This window comes from Amblyomma mixtum, chromosome 9, assembly GCF_055824585.1.
Source record: "Amblyomma mixtum isolate Tamu chromosome 9, ASM5582458v1, whole genome shotgun sequence".
In the NCBI taxonomy this organism is placed as follows: Eukaryota; Metazoa; Arthropoda; class Arachnida; order Ixodida; family Ixodidae; genus Amblyomma; species Amblyomma mixtum.
In genome coordinates this window covers 123,536,657-123,562,326 of record NC_143020.1, presented here as the reverse complement: position 1 = coordinate 123,562,326, position 25,670 = coordinate 123,536,657, and the positions used below count along the sequence as shown (strand labels likewise).

The window sequence follows — 25,670 nt, the reverse complement described above, 5'->3', positions numbered from 1 at the left end:
TTAGTGAATAAACCATGCTGACATGCGCGCTGCAACTTTAATCTTCAGTGCAACACAGGCAGAGTTGTGCAAAATTGAGACCGAAAATAGCTGGCAAACGATTTTCTTACGATTATTTGCGCTGACTTCGGAAACGCACCTCACACATTGTCGCACGGCCGCATTTACTGCAGTTACCGTGTTTACCGTAAAGCGACGCTAAAATTATCTGTTAACGGTCGAACTTCCCGCTTTGATGCGAATGACAAAACAAGAACCGAAACTGCCTCTTGCCGCACTATTTTCTGTTCGCGGAAGCCACAATCCTTACGACGCGCCGTGCAACGCGGCGTTCGCCGGTCGTTTGTTAGCATCATCACGTGATCCGACATGGCGGCCCGTGGCTGCTAGCGCGTCAAGAATCCTCCAAATCTCGCTTATCTGTACGCACCGAAAATTGGGCCCAACTCCCGCCGTCCGCCTGCATCATGACGTCCAAGTGGACCGTCTCCGTAAGCACCCTGATATCCGCGCTAGTCATTTTCTACGCCATATACTATAAGAAACAAGCCGACGATGTTCTACGCGAGCGGCTGCAGCTAATACTCGACGGGCTGTTGAAGGCGGAGAGGCAAGTCTCCGTTGCCCCCAAGACTCGCATCGCCATCGGTTTCGGCTCCTGTCAAGATTTGATTGTCCAAAGCTCCGAAGTGTTCGCCCACATAGAGCCGCCGGACGACCCGCAGCACATCGATGTCATCGACACGGAGCGCGATCTTCAGCGCGTCTTCGCTTACTACTTCCGTCATGGAGCGGCAGCTGAGTAAGTTGGTTACGTAAGACGTCCCGTTACTTTCTTGCTAACTTTCCTTTGCCTCGTCCACTGCATTTCGATTGTGTCTGTCGCTGTGCCTCGGCCGAGATAAATTTAAAGCGCCGGCATGACAGTGTTCAAAACAAGCGTTTTAGTACTCATCATTTACTTGCAAAAACACAGTTGGTGCTGGTTATTGACCTTTGCATCTGCAACGCGAGTGTGGGTTTTCAGCTTGGAATTTGAAATCATTCGCTCGTGTGCTACGTGGACACTTGAGGGTATTGTCAATAACACCGCTTTTTGTTTTTTTTTTTTTCATTCTAATCTGCGCCGTCGGCCTTCGAAAGCTGAAAGCACCGATGCAAACACTCAGAACTGAATGTCTATGCAGCATTTGTCGAAGCAGTAATTGTTCGCTCTCTAGCCTTCACAAACGGTTCCACTTCGACACTATGTGATCGGTTTCTTGTTTTTTTTTTTTCTGTTAGTGTCGACGCGTCGCGTGTTGCTGGATTGACTTAGAAGCCACGTCTAAATTTCGATGAAAGAGAGGTGTGTCGAAACGCCCCTTATGAAGGTGACACGCGTGTGCTTGTCTTTATCGTTATCGCTTCGATCGACGGGGTCAACCATTGTTTTCTGCGGGTTTGACGCAAGCTGGATAGGGATGCACCGGTCGCGTTATCAGCGGTCAGTGCGGCCGCGAAGGCGGATCAGCGCAAGAGGCCAGAGTGCGTGGCGTCAGTTATCGCTTGAGTGGCGGTTGGGGTTATCAGCTTTTTGGTAGAGTAAAAGCTGAGGCGGATATTCAGGTTCTTTGTGCTCACCGCGGTGTCGCTGTTGGCCTTTTTTTCACGTGGGGATAGGTTACAATCCGTCGAGTTCACTGCATCGTCAGTTTATGTGCACATTAGAACACTGTGGCTTTAGATACTGCGTGGGCCAGTGAGAAGACATTAATGTACAGATTAGGACACAGTGCATTTATCTTTTACTGTGGTTTAAATGGCATATTCTAGGCTAATGATGGATTCTTGTTGATCATTGACTTGCTGCTGGTTTTGATATGCGTCGACAAAATGCCATGTGGTGGTTTGTAGCTGTATTTTTAATTGTTGCGCACAACGGCAGCAGTTCTGTTGTCTTGCTGGCCACCCACAACATGTGCTGTGCTTAAAGGTCACTTTACATTGTAAAAATTGATGGATAACAGGTGCATGCTGGTGACATAAGCGCAGGAACAATTAGTCGCACTCCCCCTTGCTTTTTCTTTTGCTGTGTCATGAGTGGGAGATATCCAAACGGCATTCAGTTGTGAGTCGCTTCTGAATAAGCCGGATAAAATGCAGCTGCTGATTGCAGCTGTCTCAAAAGCGAATTCCTTGAAACGAGGCAAAAGATCTGTGACACTCCGCTTGCTTGATGCCCAATTGAAGTATTTGAGCAGCTGCTGCAACAGCTGTGAATCCTACCCAAGTTCCTACTATCCTTTGTTGCCATGGCCCTGGAAAAGAACACACACACTGATGCAAATTGTTTGCTTTAAGAAAAAGAGGTCTGGATGCAGCTGCATGCAAAGTATTTTGTATTTTTCCCTCGAACTTTGCTATATACACGACCAGATTGTATCGGATGCAGTAAAGTGCTCTTGAATAGGAGAATCGGCATACAGGGTGTGTTTGAATGGTGCACCCACCTCAGTGGTTAAGGTGTTTGACTGCTGAGCATAATTCATGGCTGACGCATTTTATAGAAGCGATTGTAAGCAGCGCATGTACTGTGCGATGTCGGTGCACATGAAAAAAACCCCAGGCGGAGCCCTCCCTTACAGTGTCCATCAGAGCCTGTGTCTTGTATTTGAACTCCACTTATCTTACCAACCTAATACGCCTGTCGCACAGATACCGCAGTGCCCTTCAAGAATCGAGTCCTTATGTCCAAAAGCAAAAAGTGTGCAGCTACATGACACAGACGTTTCACCTTTGCCACTAAGGGCCTTGGAGACGAAGGCGCCCATCCGAGACTACAGTCAGAGTGCCATCCAGTGCAAAAAGTAAAGCAAAGAAAAAAAAAATCTAAGCAGTTATCATTGTTTGAAAACATCTGGTAAATATACAAAAAGGCTTATCTGTTTTTGCGTTTTGGTGGGTGTTTATATTTTATGCTGAGATTTCAAGACTGCAAAATTGTTGGGGCAACACAGAGTATGCTTGTGGCGAAGGCAATAAACAAAATCTGCCGCTGCTGATGAGAGTAGCTGTTGAAATTTATTTTAAGGAGGCAGTAAGAATAAAAAGAATGTCTCGGCTGAACGAATAGGATACCTCACTTTAGTTTTAATACTCTCACTTCAGCCACCTCGTGTCCAGAAGCAGGTGCGAGGCCTCAATGACCTTTGGACTGCTCCTTTGAGCTTTCGCTCCTTTGGTGCCTTTGCTTGAAAGGCTTTCGAGGAATGCCGTGTAACGGGTATTATTCGGTGCTGCTTAAGTAGAATAACTTGAAAGCTTATTATAATGTGAGTTATTTAACTAACATTCACAAATATGGTTAAGGGAAGAAGTGCTGTGCAGATCTTACGTCATCTGTATTATTATAGCCTGTGTATAATAGCATCTATTTTAGCAATGAGAGAGCATTTTAAATAAAATGAAATGCCATCTATATTAAGCAGTCAGGCATGTATTTACTCTAGTTTACAGGTGTTTGTGTCATTTGTGATAAATCTTAAATCTGAAGAACCTTTTTTGAATAGTTATTCTGTGATACTGCTTTCTCGACTTGCACTTTTTCTTGTTTTAGGAATTTGCCACTCAGTAAGAAATGGAATTACCTTTTTGACAGTGTAGGTTTTCATTTTATCTGAAATTGGATTGCACTAGCACAGCCATGTACCATTCAGTTGTTTATCATTGTTGTGCCCAAAATAGTTTAAAGCAGCTCCGGAGTTTGAATTCATGGAGCACATTTTTTCTTTACATGTTCCCCCCCCCACACACATATCAAGTAGGCTGTGCCCATATCGGAGATAGTTGGTCCCTTGTAAACATTCCCCTGCTGCAGGCACCCTGTGTCATTAGTGGAAGTGGTGTGCTCAGTTTGTGTTATTTTGCATAAAGTGTGGAACTTGCAGTATATGCAGTAAAACTTGGGGTAGAACTGCAGTAAAATTGCAGTAAAACTTGGGGTATATTTTTTTTTTAATCTATGACCACCTGTCTGGTCTAGACTGATTGTCTGCTCTAGATTTGGTGTCCTGCCGCGCTTCCCTTGCCGATTTGGTGACTGTGGCCTTCTGTTGCCAAGCACGACATGGTGGCTTTGTTTTCTGGCCTTAGTAGCTGTGCTTGGGTGGAAACGCTGTGCAAGAACAGTTTTGTAATAGCTTAGTCCACCTTAAAACACCTGGGACCTTCCACTAGATTGTCTTCCATAGCTCATGCACAGTTCAGGGAAGTAAAATAGAATCTAAGATATCCTGCCAAAGCCCACCTGTCTTGCTCAATTTAAAGGACACTGTCAGTGCAGTATTTTGCAGCGAGGCTTTGCTCTTCACAGTTAGGGGATTCGTACTCAGGAAAATTGTCATTTCCGTGCGAACGCTTGACTAGACTACTGTGTTCGATGCGGTGAGTTGCTGGCTTCTCTCACAGCCACTGGATGTACCTGGGCAATCACCGAGATCTGAGTGTGCTCATTCTCATCTTCTTTTCTTCTTCGTCTGCTACGATTTCCTTATTCATGCCCCACTGTACGCATGTAAAGATGCAGGTGCTCCTTCTCTTTTTTTTTTTTTTATAGCTACTGGAGCCTGTGATTGCATCTGTGCGTGGATGAGAAACCGTGTATGTGATGGGTGCTGGAAACCACCAATGTAGGTGCTAAAGGGACATTGACGACATTTCTGTCCAGTGTTTCTCTGGCTGCAGAACATGCATTTATTTCCGACGAAATGCATTCAAGATTTCCCCGCTGCTTGATTCCAACTCGTGACCAAACAGGATTCCGTGATCACTGTTTGAAAGTGCACAGCTCTGTAGCCTAGCCTCGGTGACCTGCGCACAAAAAAGCACCTTTTCTAATTGCAGTTTGCTTGTGGATAAGGCCATTGGTGCTGATAGCTGTGCTGGCCTTCATGACCTTTTAACTGTAGAAGCTCTGTTATCAGTGAAAGCAGTGTCTGTCGTTAGTAATCTGTCGATACCAAGTTCAGTTTGTGCTTCAGAAATGTGTTCCTACATTAAAGGTGGTTCCTGATTGCCTGCGCAGGCGCTATGTGTCAAATGCAACCCTCTTCGCCGAGCTGGTCAAGGTGGCGAAGAGCGCCGACAGTGCCGAGTACCACATCGGGGGAAACGCACCACTCATGGCCCGGCGGTTTGCCCTCGAGGGCTGCGAGGTGCTGCTGGGCGCACACATGTCACAGAAATTGCGTGCTGAGCTGCCAGAGGGCGTCACGGTAGCAGGTCCAGAGGTGGCCCACGACGACATCCACCTGCTACTGGAGTACCCAGCGGGCGAGCGGTGGGGTCACCTTCACTCACCACGGGCCAACAGGTAGGTGAGGGGCCCACAGCGTATCGTTTTACATGTTCCCATTTCTGAGTGTTTCAGCAGGATGGAAAAACTAGGCTATTTCATGCAGTCTAAACATGTGGTGTACAGTATCATGGGAAGACGTTGCACAAAAACTGCCGTTATATCTGTGCATTTTTTTTTTTAAAGCGTTGGCTCTACTGGTTGTGTTTCGATCCTCTAAGTTAAGCTGATTCCACGGATAAAATCCAAAATGGCATCCTCCATAGAAACGACATTGTATCCCAGTGGTGGCCATGGTAACCGAGGTGGTTACATAATGTAATGAAATAGCAACAGGCGGCAGCGTGATGCCCGGGCACCACAACTCAAAAGTAAACTATGTCGGTCCGGTATATATATCCCTGCCTGGCAGGTGTCAGTCAGGCCGCTTAGTCCCGACATTCATGTAAAAGGAGAGGGGAATAGGAAAGGACGAGAAGCATTGACTCATCCACAAGATTCCTAACACGGGACTCACACAAGAAAGAATTCCACCTCTCTCGAGCAGAGATTTGTGCACGCATCACCAGAATGCCAAGCCTTCGTTCGCTGGGGCAGGTCTAGCGCAGGGGCGCCAACTTTCCTGGGGCCAAGGAGCTTTTGCTCAGCCAGAACGAATGCTCCCCATTCTCCGTGGAAATGTGTGCGGCGAACAGAGCAGTGGAGTTGATGAGTGGATGCAAACCATCTGCGCCAGCAGGGGCACGGCTAGCCCCACTCACATCTCCATCAAGGGTGCAGGCTTTAAACCCCCCTCCCCCACTGAGCTCGGAAGAGTCTCAGAAACGGAACAATGCTGGCCTTGCGAGTAAGACTGTTTTTCCTGCTTTCTCTGGCGTACATTGTAAGCAGAAAACTGACGCTCACGTGCATTTGCGATGAAATTGCCACTTTGCGGCTCGTTCCTGCACGCGGGATTCTGTCATCGTCTTCATTGCAACCGACTGAGCACCACGGCTGGGGTCATTCATGCTGTCAGGGAGACAGTGCCATAGCTGTACTGCACATTTCACCTGCCACGTCTGCTTGATCCATTCTGGCCAGTGTCCTTTTTGTGTGTGAATATACTGTTTTGTTGTTTGTTAAATAATACACTGCATTTTTGTTCAGTACCCGATTGCTTTCCTTTTTATGTGTGAATATACTGTTTTGTTGTTTGTTAAAAGTATGCGGACCATAACTGCCTGTGTAATTTTCATCCGTTTGTTTTGCATATATTTCAAAATGCACGAATCATAGAAATGCACGTACATCACCGTGCCTCGTTGTGTTTTTCTTGTCTGTATAAATATGACCATGACCATACTTTCTTGTCCCCCCCCCCCCTTATGTAATGCCCAAACCAGGGCCCTTAAGGGATAATAAATGATGATGATGAATGATAAATCAATGTTTTATTGCTCTGAAGGGGTCTAGGTTTGATATTTTAGTGCTTTACACTGGTCCTAAATAGACGTACTTCTGCTCCAAAGGGCCCCAGATTGGAAATTCTAGTGGTCCAGAAATTGTAATTTACCAGTAAAATCAGTGCAAAAGGGGCTCCGTGATCATAGTTGGGAAGTGGATAGCTGTGTACTTTAGCCTCGGAGATCTGCGTCAGAATTGGCCTTGAGGTCATCGCAGTGGAACAGGACTGACGCTCGACTTATCCAGTATTCATCATTTCTGTGCCCGTCGCCTTCATCTTGCTTGTACAGCCACCGTCTGAAATTTATCGGGCACGACTTTGACAAATAAATTAAATTTTTTCACATCTAGGGCTCATTGTTTCGGATTTTACAGTGTACTATGTAATTCGTACACTAAGGATTAGACTGTATATATGCTCATAACTGCATGCAAAGGTGACTGTGAAATTTTTCAGCAGTATTGTATTCCATAAACTTTTGGCTGAAAGTGTTCTGAGGCACACGTATTTGGTGACAGCCCATCCATGTCGACACCACTGTCCTCTAGGCGGCAGTCATGTTTTTGTATGTTGAAGTCTTCCCGTAGCTGTCTTCCTTGCCTCGTTTGCTGCAGATTCATAATACACAATGACCACACCAACCCCAAGATGGCTGCCATCGAAAGCTTTGTGCCAGAACTGGAGAAGTTCAAGCCCAAGCTGCTGGTCGTGTCTGCCCTTCAGATGATGGACAATTTCCCATTCGAGAAAGGTATGGCACAGGTGCCTCGATCTTTTCAGTCTTTTGTGTTTCAACTCACAAGGGATTTTTTTCTGCCGTTGTGCTGTTAATCAGGAAAGGAAATTAAGGGGGAATGCACATCGTAAGATCGCAAAAATTGCGAAAAAGTTGATTTTTTGGGAAAATGTTTTCTTTGTACTAAATAAAAGGGAAACCTCGTTATAGTGAACAAGTAAAAAATCATTAAACAGTTCGCTATAGCTGAAATTCGTAATATAAAATTTCGTCACGCGCGCAACAGCGGCGCAACTGTCATTGAAGGGGCATCACTTCTGGCGATCCTTACGAGAGAAACGGAGAAATGTTTTCCCAGGTTTTGGTGGCGTTTCAAAGGCGTTTACGGCTATTCCGAAGACCGCAAAAAACCGTGCGCCAATTAGGTTGTCTCCCCAGCACAGCACCGCAAGTGCAGGTTAAGCGCCGGCTACTGTGGCTTCTCCGCATCATAGCCATGTCGCATGGAAAGCGGTACGTCAGAGCGAAAGCTGTTGCCGTTTTCACCACCCCGCGACAGCCGACATGAGTGCGGGATTGTTACTGCAAGCTTACAACCACTGGTGCTGCTTCTATAGCGCTGTCGACGGATTCCAGAGGGGTGAACGCGTGCTGACTGCCGGACTGCAACCCTACACGCGGGATAAAAGCGCAAACCTTGGCACGAACGCGTGCCGTATCACAGCTAGTCACTTATACATTGCGGCAAAGCCTGCCTGCCATCCGAATGGGCACAGTTTGGTGCTGGGGAGTTCGATATACCCGTTTCATGGCCTACCGCTTTCGATATATAAAGTATAAATTGCATGCATTAGTCAAAAATTTTTACTAAGAGTTCGATATAGCCAATAATTCGTAACATCCGTGTTCGTTATATCGAGGTTTGACTACTTCATACTGTATCTTTGCAGGATATCCCAAAGTAAAAAAAACAAAAGGAAATTTTGAGAATCGTAAAGCTGAAAAACAAAATGTTAAATCCCAAAACTGCTCCCCAGCCACCACCATTGTGCTACCATTTGAAAGCTCGTTTCGCGTCCTTTCATTTGACACCTTCCAAGATGGCATCAGTGCATCACTGCAAACACCACGGTGGTTTTCCCACAGCTAAATAAGTGCACACTCTTCAGCATCGCTTTATCTCCAGTCGCCATTTTACAAATACAGCCTGTGCCTTACGTCCTTTTTCTGTGGTTTGTCTTGGGCAATTTTAATGGTATTGATATCAATCTATTTTGGGGAAAAGAACTGTGCAGTAATTAGTGGCTTCTACATTATGCATTATATCTAATTACCGTTCACTGGCATAGGGCGTGCACCCACTATTTAGGCTTTGAGTGTTCTTGCTGAGCCCTTGCAATGCCATGGCCCCCTTGTTTGTGCAGGGCAGCGAGAGCAGCACGTGCGCGAGGTGCAGGCCCTGATGAGGCGCATGGACCGGTCGGTGCCGCTGCACTTTGAGATGGCCTCCTACGTGGACCCCACGCTGCTGCACGAGCTGGTGGAGCACGTGCTGCCCTACGCCGACTCGCTGGGCATGAACGAGCAGGAGCTGCCCAACTTGCTGAGCATCCTCAAGTACGGCAACGTCTCCTACGTCGCCGACTCCTACCCCCGCGTCGCCACAGTGCTGGACGCCATGCGCGACATCTACGAGTGAGCTGCACTCATTGCTGCTCTCTGAAATGCCTCTGCTAGCCGTGGGTTGCAAAATAAGTGGTGGCCCTGAAAGGTACTGCGAGTGTCAACACTGGCCTCACTGTGACATTTCTGATCAGTGAGCAGCAGAAACTGGGTGTTAGGGCCTATGTTGTAGAGGGTGCTCGTTGAAATGCAAAGGTCATTCTACCACCCTGCGCTCAGGTGTATTACTTACCTGTGAAGCACAGAGCGGAGGCAGATGTTCGAACTTTTTCCCGTCAGCATCATCATTGAAAGATTGCATGTCGCTGCGCATTGAAAGATTGCATTCATTTTTCTCCCTGATGAAGAAGTGGCAGGGACATTATGCCCCCTGAGCGCGCTATCCAAAAAAACTCTGCCTGCCGATAAGCGTCCCCAAAAGCAGCAGTGCACCATTAATCATAGAAAAAAGTTTGTAAAATGTACTGAAAGCATTGTTTACGACATCCCACTCTCCTGTGGCAAGCGGTATGTTGGTCAGTCTGGTTGTTGCTTGAATGATAGATAGGCTTCGTGAACGCAAAAACAACTTGAAAACTTTTACTGGCAGCAACCTGGCTTTGCACTGTAAGGAGTGTGGTTGTGTGCCATTTTTGGATAAGTGCGCAATTGTGGCCAGACACCAGGATCAGTTAACTCGTGAAATTATTGAAGCAGTGCGTATCGTTGCCTTGGATAAATGTTTCAGCAAGCCCTCTATCTCCCTGTCCAAAAGAGAGCTGGCCTTCTTAAATAATTGCTGAGTCGTACGTGTCCACAGTTCTTCATTCACCTCATTTTCATTATTTTTTCCGAGCGCATGTGCCTGTTTGCCTCACGGTTCACGTTCGTCTTGGTCGCCTAGGTTTCTGTCAGTCGGAAGTTAGCGCCTGTGTTGCGTGCGTCTTTCTCTGCCCCTTGTCCTGGTTTACACTACCTCACATACCATAAATCACAACTACTGACTCGCCAAAGTTTCTACCCTTGCCATTTTTAAAATTACTGGCGTAAAAAATTTTTCCTGTAGTGCCATCGCTGTCTAAAGTAACTGTAACCAGAACAGAAGAAATTTGTTTGCTACAGCTACTACCAGTTGGCCTACAAGACTTGTGCCAATTGCTAACTTTTTCATCATTGAGCAACTCTGTCTACTTTCATGGAGGTTTTAGCTAAAAACTAGCATATTGCTTGTCGGGGCCGTGATGGCAGTGGTCTACTGGAACCCATTTTACAAATTTCCTGATCTAACACACAAATTTTGATTCTCTGGCAAATACTCCTGGGGTTCAGTGTTCTCAATAACTCAAAATAACGAAACGGACAACCACTAAACCTGATTTAACAAAGTTTTTCGGGGAATAAATGTGGGAAAAAAGGCTATTTCTCGTTTATTTTGCCCACAGTGTCTCGCTACTGGTTGGCAGCATGCCAGCAGTAAGATCCAGTCACGGCCGTAGTTTTGTTTTGACCGGGCTACAAGCTGTGCCACTGCACGAATTTGCAGTCGGCAGTGCTTCCCGCCTCGGCTTCGAATCCGTTCCTCAATTTTATGAATTTCCTAATTTAGCAAAAAAAATAGAACAATTTCTCTGCTTTGCGCTCAGAAAGTCAAATGTCAAATAGGAGGGTGAATGCATGCTTGTTAAATTGCAGATGAAGGTTCTAGGCTGTGCTCTCATATATTGAAAAAATCTTGTTTGTTCATGGGTGTTGGCAGCGTTGAAGATTTGGTCTTCTATGCCTGCTCATGAACATGACAGTTAACCTTTGGCAGTTCCAGTTCACTTCGGTGAGAATGAGAACAAATTATTATTTCTGGCTTAAAAGTGCACTGAAGAGGAATCTGAACTCGTCTTTTTGCCGCGGGAACTCGATCTACACGTTCCCAGCATTCTTAGAAACTTCGATTTATTGCCCTGTGCAGCCGATTTCCCTAATTAAATTGGGTTAACGTCCGGCTCCCGCCTTTTTTTTTTCTTTAATGCCCCACGTACAGTGGGAGGAGTCAACCAACACATGGAGTGCCTTTCAGGCAGTCACGTGGGGGCTTTGCTTTCGCTTTTGTTTTGTTTCTTTTAGGTTTCCGTGAATAAATAGGTCCAGTCAGAGACTACATAGCAGCAAAAATACGCATGGACTCATTGTTTTCGCCGATCACTACGTATCACTCCGCCGATGGCAGACGGCAAGCCACCACAGGACTGGTTGAAAGGTTGGTCGACTCCTCCTACCGTTTGCGGGGAATGAAAAAAAAAAGGCGGGAGCGGACGTTAATCGCATTTAAATTAGGGAAATCGGAGAATGCTCGGAATGTGTAGATCGAGTTCTGGCGGTAAAAATGCGAGTTCAGATTCCTCTTCAGTGCACCTTTTAGTATGACTTCCTGGTTGCTGAGGCCAAAGCTAACACACACGTACCATACTTTTGGTGCAGGCTGCTCAAGGTCAATGCTCCGCAGAAAGGCGGCCAGCCGGGAGACAAGGATGGCCGGCGGCCGCTCACGCGCCTTCACATCCACACCCTGGCCTTCCAGGCCATCCTGGTCGCCAATGACTCGCCCTGGAAGAACTCGCTGGCCGCCGCAGCCAAGGCGGCACTCACCGCCCACCGCTACACGTGCGGCTCGCATGACATCGACACGGCGCACGCACGCGTCATCATGGATGACTCGTTCACCACCAGCCGGGGCACGGGTGCGCGGCGCATCCCCTTCAACCACAACCGGCCGGTGGCCTGTTGGCAGGAGCGCGACTTCGAGATCTGCGTGGCGCCCGTGCTCGTCTGCACCAGGGTCCAACACACGGGGGGAGGTGGGGACAATGTGTCAGCCGCTGGCCTGGTGCTTCAGGTCTGAAGGGGGCCATGTGTAACGAGAGCTGGGCCAAATCCTGGTGCTTTTGCAACAACTGCGACATTTTAAGCACAATGAGAGCATGCAAAACAGATTTGAACTCAAAAGTTGGAAATCTATAAAACAGTCATACTTCAGGCGATCAGTTCAAACAAAGTAGACTAGGCACGCAAGATGAGCAGTTGTCTGATTAGTCCTCTCTGTTCGGCTTTTGCTCACTCTTCTACTCAAGTATGAACGCATGATAAAGTGTTAGCATTCCACTGCCCACATGCTCTCATTCGTGTTTGGGGGGGGGGGGGGGGGGGGGGAGCTTACTGACACCAGTTACAGTGTCCCACTCTTAGCGACAGCGGTCAAATTTGCAGACAACGGTTTAGTTGCCATTGGGTTGCTGAAACTATTGGTGGCAGAATTGGAACCCCGCGCACGCAGTGTTTTCAGTCTTTGACCAGTTTAAAAGGATCAGAAGATTTTTTTACTGCTTGGTACGAGTGACTTCTTGGCTGTAAGTGAATTCTGGGCAAACTGTCAAGATAGGTTTCACCAGGAATACGTGACACCGCACTTTCAAAAACCATGACACTTTTCGTGTCTGACCAGAAGGCCGCACTGCCTAGGATTTTCTCCAGTGTGGAACAATACTGAGTGCTTTACCTCATGATTTGAGTGAGGGATTTCTTGGTTGAACTGTTAAAGTTGTTCTCACAGATGGTGCCAGGGACCTATTTTTACCTACTTTACAAGTTACAGTGTAGCATTGTTTTTGCCAGTTTTTCAAGCAACAGGCAGTGTTGGTTTGGCATCTGTGACCATCATTTCTTTACGAGTTGGCAGCAGACATGCCAGTAGTGCAGTTAGTTGCGGTTACAGTGCTAAACATGACTCGCAGCATGCATTGAGTCATCAGTGCTGTCCTGCCAGCACTTAAAAGCCGTGTGTCTAGCTGCACGTTGCATGAAAAGTTCCCCATTGCATTCCAGAGTGCTTTGTACTGCATGTCTGGGCACCTTGCAGGTCATACAGTCCCTCTGTAGTAAATTTGCTTGGGCCGGTGGAGATGTTTACTAGTGCCTTTCTGTATCGGTTGTTAGTGATGGCTTGACTTCGGGGTGTAGCGTGGTAATTGGTGCACTGACTAGCTATGGACTGTGTTGGTGTGGAGAAGAAGTATGTATAAAACACCGTCCTGCCTTGGAGGGGCACTTAGGACAAATTGGAGTTGGCCTGTCTCAGTAGATTACTGCATTTTAATGGCAGAGTGGCTGCTGTCACTGAGAAATGGAGCTTTTATAGGCTAGAAAAGTCAAAAAAGGGAAATACAGGTGTCGCCACCACCAGCTCTTTTCACAAGAGAGCTGCAATGACATAGACACTTCATGCCTGCCTCGGAGGCTAGGGTACATCACATTGACTTGCAAAGGGTGATCACCGAGTGACATCACACTTTTGTGTAGAGTGGAGTTAAAACAAATGTTGTTCTGATTTGAATGCTGTTTTCTCAGCAATAGGGTTGGCGTAAAAGGTCCTTTATTTTGGTTCCTCTTCCAAACGGAACGCCAAGTAGCTGCAAAGAGCGACACATTCGATTTTTGCTCGAAAAAAAATTGTAGGACGCTGTTGTCAGTGTCCCTTGAAGGATGCAGCATCAAAGGCATTTGTGCCGGGTATAGCATCTCATTTCCTCTTACCATTTCTTTGTTAGGGATGCCTTCACCACAGGCAAAAGATAATGTACAGTTGTGTGTGCCGAGTGAATTATGTTCCACCTCTCAAGAGAAAGGTGTACAACAGCTGTATCTCACCGGTACTCACCTATGGAGCAGAAACTTGAAGGTTAACGAAAGGGGTTCAGGTGAGGGACAACGCAGCGGGCTGTGGAAAAAAAATGTTTGGTGTAACGTTAAGAGAGCGGATTCAGGCTTAGTGGGTGAGGGAACAGACACGGGTTAGTGACCTCCAAGTCAAAACTAAAAGGAAGAAATGAGCTTAGGCAGGGCATGTAATGTGAAGGCAGGATTAACCGCTGGTCCCTAAGGGTAACGGAGTGGATTCCAAGAGAAGGCAAGCATAGCAGGGGGCGGCAGAATGTTAGGTGGGCGGATGAGATTAAGTTTGCGGGGATACGGTGGCCGCAAGTGGCAAAGGACAGGGTCAATTGGAGAGACATGGAAGAGGCCTTTGCCGTGCAGTGGGTGTAGTCAGGCGGATGACGATGATGACAGGTTACTCGCAGCGCGGTGAAGGCTGCGGTGGTCTGAGCCGATCAGAAGGGATTGCATGGCAAACCTCTGCGCCCCTCACCTTGCGATTGGTGGCCTCATCACTGGAAAGGAAATAGCACCAGTGTCGAGCCACTGCATGCAAGAGACTCTGGGGACTTGGCAGACACCATGTTTACGAGTGGCATCCAGCTACTTCACAGCATGCCTCCACGTTGCTGTGTTCATCTAGGCTTTTTCTGCCAATTTAACCGGTGAATGAGTCATTTACTGTACATTCAAGGCACCATTGTGAATTACCTCCGCAGTTACTGTACTAATTGTTTAAAAGATACTCACAACACCGCTCAAATATTCTTGGCCCTGATTGGATTAGAGAACTCTACTTTTCACAGTGCTGCAAATGATTTGTGAGATGAAGTAAAACTTGCAGTTTCACTTTACTTTACCCCCCCCCCCCCCCTCCCTCCCTCCTCTTTTTACCAACTACAAGTGAGTTTACTATATATCCCTTTCAGGCACCATTTTTTGTTTTATTGGAATCAGTTATTTTTTTCACCTAAGTAGTATATTCAGGCCTCAAGAAAAGGGAGTTTGTTAGTTTTTGAGCGTGAAAGACCAGCGAGTAAGTTTGTACACCGATGTGGAGAATTCTGTACAAAGCGCCAGAAATAGTAACATCAAAATGCTCTCATGTGCCAGGTAAGCACCCTAGGAACCTTGGAATCATTTTGCGTTTCGAATATGCACATTACGCCGGAAATTGAGCAAAAACAATCACTGTTTTCACTTGCAACATAATCTGTCTGCACAAAAATGGTGGATAAAGTGCTACGTAGCCCACTGTTGAGTGAAATATTATTTACTGCGTTCGCTGCATGGCACAAAAAACTAACTTATTTGCGACGAGAAGGTTGCTCAGTTCAACTGAAATAATGAAATCACTGCTAGGTGCACTAGTCTCTCAGAAAAAGGTGCGAGTTTGCTGTATACACAATTGTGTCCAAAGCGCCTGAAAGGGATATAAAGCAGAGTCCCACTGTATTAAATGTGACGGCAATGTGATGTGACCTGGCTTCATTGGTGGCTCCTGATTTGCAAGGACACCACAGTACATGGCTGTCAATTCCTTCATGTTCAGGCATACGCATGCTGTGTGCCTGTGCCTAGGTTTTGCTTGTTTTGTGTAAAAATGTCCTGCTTGAGGGTAACATCATGTTTGTTTTTAGAACCCACGAATGAAGTTTACATAGCTTAGGTTAGCATAATTTAACAGAACACCGTAAATTCACAGAGAGAAGTGAATAGAAAGAGCTCTTACTCTAGAACCAGGCCTTTTTGTATTCACAGTGTCTGGCTTGACGTACTGAAAATACCATACTATATATAACTGGGAAGGGCGGGCTAGTCGGTGGTTCTTTCTTGAATGCATATTGTAACCTCATCCTATCTGTTCAACGTGCATTCACATATGGAAAAGTTGGGTCTTCGCAGTTTTCAGAGTTCTCGCCCAATCTAAGGAGCATCAAGGCTTGTTCAGTTTGCCCAGTTTCAGGCTTGGTCAACATTGTTCAGCCCACAGGCTTGGCTTTTGAGCCGTGCAGTGGGCTGCCCACGTCACCTCTTGAGCTCTAGACCTCTTCAGAGGACCCTTGTCCTCACCTTTCAAGACACTGTGGCAGTCAGAAATGTTCTTTACAGATGACGCTAAATAGTGTCATCTGGTTTCACCATTACAAACTTTTTTTTGCCACTGTGTACCTCCTTTGTAGCAGTCGTGCACACTGTAGGACCACCTTGCCTGGCAAGAAACATGCATCATCATCAAGAAGAGTGTTTATATTTCTATTGTTTTATAGTGGTGTTTTTATTTTCTTTCCAAGGGTGGTTGTGTGAACTTATATGGAGTCTTGTTCCGACATGTACATCCACTGTCAAAAGATCATGAAACGCAACTTTGAGAGACGCCGTTGCAGTGGCTCAGTGGTTATGGTGCTCGGCTGCTGACCCAAAAGATGCGGGTTCGATCCCGGCCGCGGCGGTTGAATTTCTATGGAGGAGAAATTCTAAAGGCCCGTGTACTGTGCGATGTCAGTGCATGTTAAAGAACCCCGGGTGGTCGAAATTTCCGGAGCCCTTCTCTACGGCGTCTCTCATAGCCTGAGTCGCTTTGGGACGTTAAACCCCATAAACCAAACCAAGCAACTTTGAGAGACAAATTTAATTTCTTTGCCTACAAAGCATATTGCTTGAGTTGGTGCACTGCGTAATTGGCGCACTAATAATTATGCTATATATATTTATTTCAGGATATGGCCAGATGCCAGTGTAATGAATATTTTTCGCAAATGCTGTTTCAGAAACTTTCGACTGTGGATGTGCTAGAGTGTAATGAAATCCAGTCGTGTACTTGGGCATTCTTTCTGTCGACAAATGCCCTGTGCGCATTGCTGAAAGGGAGCCCTGTCGAAATATTTACCAGTTTGTGGACTGAAAAATGTGTAGGCTGTGGCAGTCACTATGAAGATTTGTATTCCTTTCTTGAAACAAGTGGGCTTTTTGTTACATTTCAAAGGGCGTTTCAGTGCCCACGTTTTACTTCTTATTTTTAAGCTTTATGAAATTTGAGGTGAAGTTTGGTTGGCATATGCCCATTTTTTGGGCATGTGGGCGGTTTTTCTCGCAAGCTTTTGCTCTCCTGAAGTTTGCCGGTAAGGTGAGCAGTCGATGAAAGCAGTACAAAACCAGCGCATGCTTCGGAAGGCTTGGAACCTTTGGCGCTTACTTACGAAGCTGCTGCTTAAGTGATGGCGTTTCCATTTTTGCGGGCATTTCACTCTGGCATTTGGTCCCGTGCCTTGAAAGTGAAGTATTGCAGCTTTTTTTTTTTTAGATGTTTTTTACCATATGCTGGAAGCTCCATGTTTTTGCCACAGCATTGTTAAAGAACACATTCTATTCAAAGTTTATTGCAGTAAGACATCGTGCTTGCAATGCGCAAGAAGTGAACCCCAATTTCTAGTATATTTGCTCTCGAACAAGCTCGGGACTAGTATTCAAGCGTGCGTACCTGGCACAGTGTTTGAACCGCAAGGCTTGAGCACCTCGGCAGACTGCTTCAAAGCATTGAAGGACTCGGACGTCGGCTGGTTCTATTTGTTCACAGTTGAGAGCCGTTGGCGATGCATCTCATTTGAATCTTGACCACTTTTATGCGAGCAGGTTTCAACAGTGCTGGACGTACATAAGTGTTTGAACTTGTTGGATATGGCTGTTGAGCAGCGCTAGATTCCATGGACCATGTATGACATATAGTACGTGTCATTGTCGTAGAATTTATTTTTCCTGGTTGAGGTGGAAGTTTCTAGTGGAATTTTTGCTTCTGGAAGCTTCATTTGTAGGCTAGTTTACATTTTATACATTCTACCGAGACATCCCACAAAAATTCTGATGATTTTTGCTTAGTGTATATCGAACGTTGGCTCAAGTTTTTGAGAGCTTGTTCCTTTTGTCCCAACTTTGGCTGCCCAAATTTTTTTACTTGGGGATTAGCGAGATGCATGGGAAGCCACTCTTTAACAAACAAGACAAGTAGGACAACTACACCAAGACTGAAAAGAATGGGACAAATCTGATAACACCAAATGTTAGTTTTCTTCTTTTATCAGCAGCTTCAATTTATATCGTAAGTTCACTGTTCCATCTTGTATAAGAGAAAAATAGGAACTAAATATTTAGTCACTTAATGGTTTGCAGCAATTTCACATGAATTCATTTCCTTAGCCAAGTGCATTTTTTGGAGGAATTCGTTATCTGAGCATCTCCTGCGCTATGGATATGCAGAGCTAGTTAAAGGCATGCGGCTTGGAGGCACTACTGGCCGTGTCTGCAATGCAGAATCAACTTGAAAGCATTAGACTCAGATCTAAATGCTCTGAAATGCAGAGCGCCATCTCGCATTTAGCGATCAGCCTTGTTGCTTGTCATGGTGTTTGTCAGCACCTGTCTGGTACCAGAGATGAGGGTTCTCAAAAGGTGTTGCCTGGAAGCCAAGGCATGATCGTGGTTCCCGTTTCAAGCAGCTCAATTGAGCGGTGCGGTAGGAGATGATGTGAGGACCATTTGGAGTTTCATCTTCGCTTTCCTTTTCTTTAGGGCCCAAATATTGAGTTTCTTGAAACACGTTGAATTGTGATATACGGGAGACGTTTGTGTAGTTTTCTTTGTGTGAAAGGGTCTTAAGGGCATACTATGGAAGCCGTGTTTTGTGGTTTTATGGTGGGGTGGAAGCTTTGGCCAAGTAAGGCCCAATTTCAGAGTTTAGAGCTGTCTTCTTGGTTTGACCCCATCGTTTTGTAATGTTTGGAATAAAGAAACCATGGATATGAGTCAAGTTTCTGAGCTCTCCGTATCTTGACCCAGCGTGGTGGTTCAGTAGTTCAACTGCTGAGCCCAAGGTTGCAAAAATACCTATGTGCTGTACTTTGTCGGTAAACATTAAACAACATGCTGTTAGTTATGGGATCGGGTCCACTCGGGAGACCCAGGCAGAAGCACAGACATGCATTAGTGGGACAGCATGACAGGCCCTGCTCTGGAGAAGGTGGCCCACCCGCCGTAATGAAATTAATGACTGGGTGATGGAGGTCACGTGACCTTGCGATGCCATCACAACCTTCCCAATGTGGCAGGTGGCAATGAAATTAATTCTGATAAATGTAATGCAGTTGCCACTTGCCCACCATGGCACTTTGCGTCAGCTCATTGGTTAAGAGAGACAGTCTCTCGAAGAACTGTCTCTGCAAAAGTGAGCCTTACTGGAGCCCTGAAAGGGCAACCTGGGTCTCGCAAGCCCCACTGGTGGCAGTGTTTGAAACACTCACCTGCTGGAGCAGTGGTCGATCGCTGCTGTGCCAGGAGTGGTATGAGGACTCCCCATGATCTATTAATGTAAAGTATAGAATGACCACTTCTGCATATACGGTCTCGTAGGCAGAACCTACCTACGTGAAAGAGGAGTACTTGTGTTTGAGGGATCTCTAATATGGCATTGTACTCTTACAAAGTTCTTTTACTCAAGAAAGGCACATCAATTGGCACACGAGGAAATTCTATGAGGATGAAGGGTGCAGCGTAGCACAAAAAAAAAAATGGCTGTGGTTTAGCTCTGGTTAAGCCTGGAGTGACGCAATAGCTACAGCTGGCCGAGTGGAACTCGCTCATCGAATTGCATAGTCTTTCGCCGCTCCGTTTCGCTGGGCGTTCCTTCTTCGCCCGAGGACATGTATTCATTTTCCCCCCTTTCCACTCCTCCCCCACTCGGTTTCGCCAGCTCCTCGTGACCAGCCACGGCGCCGCCACGCTGTGGGCTCGAAATGCTAGCGTAATATAGGCACGCACACCAGCTGCGGCTATGACGTCACTCCGCGCATGCGCACAGCTGGCGGAGCGGTGTTTCCACGGCTCAACGCGCAGCCACGCTGACCTCGCGAAGCGGCTGGCGTAGTGTAGCTATCGCTACAAAAAGTTGTCTTTCTGTGCAGTCGGAAGTTGTAGCAGACAGCCAGCGAGACGTCATTAGGCAGCGGGTGGCAGGTTGGTGGGCACCCAGATTCCGGACTATAGGCGTCCGGCCAGTGCTGGCTAGCTGAAAGGCCAATTGCCCATGCAAGCGTGCCACAGCCCATGCAGCAACGCATTGCCGAGCTTATACCACATTCTTCCGCTCTCGGGCTCGCCCCGCACGTGGCTGCACTTTGTTAATTTAGGCATATCCCACACCTGCACATTCCACATCACCACAATCAGGTGATCGAAATAATCCGGAGCCCTCCACTGCGGCATCCCTCATGCCAATATGTGCAGCTTCGGGGCATTAAACCCTGCTTAATTACCATGTCATTCTGTACTCTAGCTGTTCCTTGAATTTTGGATGGCTGCAGCCATGCTTAGCAATGTTTGGTTTGGTTTATGGGGTTTAACGTCCCAAAGCTTGTCTTGTGCTAGCTCACAACTTTGGGGAAAGTTCTTCCGTTTTTCTGCGTTTCTCTTATTGACTCTGAAGCAGGTTGGCGCTGTTCAGAAACCTACCTCTCTTCGGGTGCAACTGTTCCCATTTGTAATTGTTTAATTGCAATTGTTCTCTTCGGGTGCGATTGTTCCCGGCCGCGGCGGTCGAATTTCGATGGAGGCGAAATTCTAGAGGCCCGTAAAGGCCGATTCACACGACGGTCCGTTCGCCCGCGGCCCGCGCATCACGTGTTCATGCGTCAGTACATTGAGAGGCGCGCTGACCAGGCCGCGGGCCGACAGCGCGCCTCTCAATGTGGTGGCGCATGAACACGTAGTGCGCGGGCCGCGGGCGAACGGACCGTCGTGTGAATCGGCCTCAAGCAGCTACTAATAGATGTCACTATGCAGCTGCGGTGGGTGGGTGGAAGAATTTGATAATCTGTTAGAATTGAGCGATAGCTGTAGCAGGGAGATTTCGCTAAGCTGGTGACGTCGGTGTTGATCGCAACAGCACATTACCGCAGCCATGACGTCATGAAATCGGGTGGCACAGTAGAAGTCACCGATCGCAGGAGCACGCGAACTATTTTTGCGAGTGGGACGCGTGGTGCGGAGCGCGCAGATCTCTCCAACAAGCCCCGTATTATTTCCAATATCACTGATATGCTTCCAAAGCTTCCACCGTGGTTTCCAGTGCATCCATCAAGGCATACAAAATAGCGCAACAGCGCACAGCGACAAGCAAGGACATATAAGAGCACTGACTTCCAATAGTTTAATGTGAACGGTGGACGGTACATGTACACGAAATGGCAATACATCGCGCATGCACAGGAGACGAACAATTTTAGTGCTTTCCTATATGGTGTCCCAGCTAACTTGGACCAAGGTTTATAAAAAAAAAAAAAGCATTCTTCAGAACTTAAAACGCGTGGATGTTGTTAGGGTTTATTTAAAGTTACACTACCACTTTTTCGCTCCTCCTATTTGATAATTAGTCGAGATAAATAAATTAACTTTTTAAATATAGCTTGAAACGTTCAGGCGTCAATAGGAAAGTTGTGGAGCTCCACAAATACCGTCCGCCGCCGCGGTGGCTCAGTGGCTATGGTGCTCGGCTGCTGGCCCAAAAGACGCGGGTTCGATCCCGGCCGCGGCGGCTAGAATTTCTTTGGAGGAGAAATTCTAGAGGCCTGTGTACTGTGCGATGTCAGTGCACGTTAAAGAACCCCAGGTGGTCGAAATTTCCGGAGCCCTCCACTACGGCGTCTCTCATAGCCTTAGTCGCTTTGGGACGTTAAACCCCACAAAAACCAAAACCAAAAACAAATACCGTCCAACCCAGGCACTTCCAACGAGATAGACTTAGCGTGGCCGTTTTTATTCGGGAAAAACGAAAGCCCGCGGAGTTTAAAAAATACCACGTGACATCGCGCTCTGTGCGCCCGGATGCGCCGCGATTACAGCGCTCTCATCCGTGCTTTGTAAACATCACCCGCATCGCGCCTTTTGTGCTGCCCAAGATAGGGCTTCGCGTTGCGCTTGGTTCCAAGATAAGCGCCAGTGGGTACGGGCGGCAGTTGGAAAGAGCTGCTCCCATTTCTGCAGCGATAATTGCGCTCACGTTAGCGGAATGCACGCGGAGGAACGATGGCAATCTCATGAGTTCGAATTGGAGCAAGATCCCAACAAGCAAAGACGCACGTAACAAGCCTGATAACGTCGTGTGAATTACGCATGGTGCGGCACCTGTTGTGGACTTGCCCAGCGACGGCCCCTATAGAAAACGGCTCCTCAGGGAGGTCGGCCTGTGGTGGAACCGTGAAGGGGTCTATGTGGACTATGGACAATCACTTCACCAGCAGCCTAAGCGACTACCTCGCCGAAACTGGTCTACACTCCTTCTTTTAAATTTCTGTAACCTACATTCCACTCCCCCTTTTCTCAACTTATGCCTCATGGCAGACTTCTCGAATAAAAAAAAATTACGCTGAAAAATAAGAGCAGCGCTTTCTTTCGATTTTTTGTTAACCCTCAAATGAGGCTTAACAGTATGATTAAATAAATATTGACGTATTTAGTTGTTCCTTCTTTCCTGGTGCGATGCAGCTGTGGAATGAACTGCCTATTCATGTTGTACATAGTGTCTGAATGACAGCTTTCCAATTAAATCTTGACCAATATTTTAATCAGAGCTAACATGCTTTTTTGTACGTACCGTATATAGTGTTTGTGTTTTTTCCCCGTGTTATTAGCTCCGTCGTAACAGTATCAACATTTGAATGTTGTTTTTCTACTACTGACTCAAAATGTTCGTCGCTATAATGAATCATATTTGAGATTTTGGTACGTATTAGTGCTTTGAACGAATTGTTTCGATCCCTTCCTGTCACGACCCGCAAATGAGGGTTAGCAGTATGATTAAATAAATAAATGATGCTGCATGCTCAACAGATGAGTCTACAATTGCATTCGCATTTTCTGCAGTGCAAATCAAGAAAACCACCTTTCTTTTCTTTGACATTGTACGATGTTCACGAAGGCGGTCATTCAAGCGCCTTCATTTCGACCTACATATTTCATCCCGCAAGTCAATGGTATGCTGTACACAGTCGATTCTGTACACTCAACGAACTTGGTTTCATGTTTCGTCGTGCACCGACCATGTTTTACAAGGCCGGGTCTTGTCAATTCGCAAAGCCTCTGCAGCTTTTCTGGGGCTGAAAAAAATGACTTGGACGCGTTCGCCTGTTGTCCGGTCTTCTTCACACGTAGGGACAAGCCGTGAGCGTAAGAATGACAGCGTGCTTCTGCTAATTTGCTTAAAGTCGACGTGTGACAACTTGAGGAGGACAGATCTGCTTCAGAAGGATTTCGGCAACTCTTGCAAGGGCATGCATGGGAAACCTGGCTTCAGTTAGCCTCTGTTCTAGTTGAGCAAAGCTTGCGGCCATTAGTTGGGAATAGAATTTTTTCAAGGCATTTGAGAGGCATAACTTGGCGATTACCCTGTTGAGATGTTTGGAGAGCGCAGAATCACATGGGAGCAGCGGCTTGGTTTGTGGTTCATATTTCCAGTAAATCTGATTGTCCTGAAGCAAAAGCCTGGTATCAAGAAACCGCGAAGACTCTCCCTTGATGGAGGCGAAAAGCTTGAGCGTACTATGTTTAGTGTGTTAGTGGCAAGTGATTCGGAGGAACAAAAATCACAGTCGAAAATTAAATAGTTATCAACATATCTAAAAGCTTTGGTTACTTTTAAGACGGCAAGGCGGCAGAAAAGGGCTCTGTCAAGTTCGACTAAGTATAAATCACAAGGACGGGGTCAATGGAAGACCTTATCTATACATATCCCCTTTTTCTGCAGAAATGGCAGCCCGTCCCATTGAATAAAAGTAGACCCCAGGTAAAAACCTAAAAGCTCGAAAAAGCCACTGTTAGACGTGCCCGATGCATTCTGGAAGGATACGACTCTTTCGGTAACCAATAAAGCAGATCCTTAATATCATAGAAAGGCCTCTTAAGCTCTTCAGCGATGAACGCTCTATGTAATCTATGACCGCGTTGGAGTCATTTACTAGGAAGGGGTCATCCATTTGCAACAGGCTGAACTTTTCTTGAGGAAACAGCAATAGATTTTTGCCACGTGTCACTTAGACAATAGCCCTGAAAGGAACGTCCACCTTGTGCGTTTTAGCTATGAAGAAGACATCAAGGTGATCGCGCTTAGATGATTCTATTCCTTTAAAACTCTTTCTACAGCCTGTTACACAGTATTTTTTTTTTATTTCAGCTTATAAGTGGTCTGCTTCCGGTGAGGATCGAAAGCGTTAGAGCCGCCGCGGTGGCTCAGTGGTTATGGTGCTCGGCTGCTGACCCGAAAGACGCGGGTTCGATGCCGGCCGCGGCGGTTGAATTTATTTGGGGGAGAAATTCTAGAGGCCCGTGTACTGTGCGATGTCAGCGCACGTTAAAGAACCCCAGGTGGTCGAAATTTCCGGAACCCTCCACTACGGCGTCTCTCATAGCCTTAGTCGCTTTGGGACGTTAAACCCCAATAAAACGAACCAAACCAAACCGAAAGCGTTAGAGACTGCTTCAAGGCTTCTGCGCTGAACAGTCCGCGGGACATGACAGCGGAGCCAGCCTCCTTGTCCGCGAGTAAAACGCAAATCTCGTGAAAACGATGCGACGCGTTCGAGAGATACCTTCGGCACTGGAGCTCCTCGAGATTTCCAGCAGAAATCATGCTGGGAGTTTCAACAGGGGTGTGGCCCACACCTTCGTACAGCCAATGACGTCACACACTGTGACGACTAGTCAACGTTATGACCAATGAAGATAGACAACATGACCACCTGCTGCCTCATAAAAATGACTCGAGGGTGGTCACGTGGGTCCTCCAGTGGCGGGGAGTGCGGGCACACAGTTATCGCGTTAACTTCGGTCCCCTAAAACGTCGGAAACCCTGGCAGTTGTTCAAGTATTAAGGGGCATTTCTTTCCTTAAAGGGTCAGTCTACTGAATTTTATCGGTCATATTTTCTTTGCGGCAACCGATAGCTCTTCACTCAAATTACCGTTTAGCCAGGTGTGGTGCCAAGAAGTGCGGTAGAACATTTTAAAATAGAATTTATTGATGTGGGAACACAGCTGTATGAGATGGTAGTCTCATCTGGCAACCATCTGGATTTCCGCCGCGCGGCGACAAACATGGCGGCGCCCGTCGAAGCCGGACCTCTCGCTTCGGACAGAATTCTCGTTGTTGCTGCCTTTTTCACTGCGTTCACTGGCCATAAATGAGGCTTTCGCTTCGTCTCATCTCGCCTATAAGGAAACGTATAAGTGATAAATTCGCTTTATTTTAATAATTAGAGGGACGATTCTGCCGCTTCTAGGCTTAAGTGGAGAGTCGGTTTGTTTACAGCAACGGTTCCCGTCCTGACAACCAGATGGCACCACTATAGCTGAGTTTATTTTTGCGTCTCTGCTAGCATACGCTGAACTAAAAGTGGGAATGTGCCTGCGTTTAGCGTACGTATAACTATAAATATTCATATGATTTACAGAAAAAGCGAGCGGTACGCCTTCTACAGTTTACTAGAACAAACGTACGTTTCTCTGACATCGGGGCATACAAACGGTACGTAGTATATTCACTTATGCTTCTACAAAAAAAGACTACCAACTGCACCAACAAAATGAACGTTTGGGGTCGCCACCATGCATTTTTACGCGACTTTTAACGCCGAATTAAAACACAAATTCCTGTCTAAATCGGGAGCTGTTCCCTCGTTATTGATGTTATAGGGTGCCAGCTACCAGAATATGCCATTATTTATACACTCATCTCGGTGAGTAGATGGA

The 25,670-nt window shown here is 46.7% G+C and overlaps 1 protein-coding gene across 1 annotated transcript; it reads left to right on the top strand.

Moving 5' to 3' along the window:
• Nucleotides 1-360: 360 nt before the first annotated feature.
• LOC149331072 (ADP-dependent glucokinase) lies at nt 361-18,680 on the top strand. Its single transcript, XM_089561807.1, has 5 exons — nt 361-802; nt 5,066-5,353; nt 7,397-7,533; nt 8,943-9,213; nt 11,653-18,680. The coding sequence occupies exons 1-5, from the start codon at nt 468-470 to the stop codon at nt 12,071-12,073; spliced, it is 1,452 nt and encodes a 483-aa protein (XP_089417933.1). The 5' UTR covers nt 361-467; the 3' UTR covers nt 12,074-18,680.
• The last annotated feature ends 6,990 nt before the right edge of the window (nt 18,681-25,670 follow it).

Coding starts and splice junctions, on each gene's coding strand:
- LOC149331072 (XM_089561807.1), top strand. CDS start 468: ATGACGTCCAAGTGGACCGTCTCCGTAAGCACCCTGATATCCGCGCTA. Junction 803..5,065: donor CGTCATGGAGCGGCAGCTGA/GTAAGTTGGTTA, acceptor TTGCCTGCGCAG/GCGCTATGTGTCAAATGCAA. Junction 7,534..8,942: donor CAATTTCCCATTCGAGAAAG/GTATGGCACAGG, acceptor TTGTTTGTGCAG/GGCAGCGAGAGCAGCACGTG.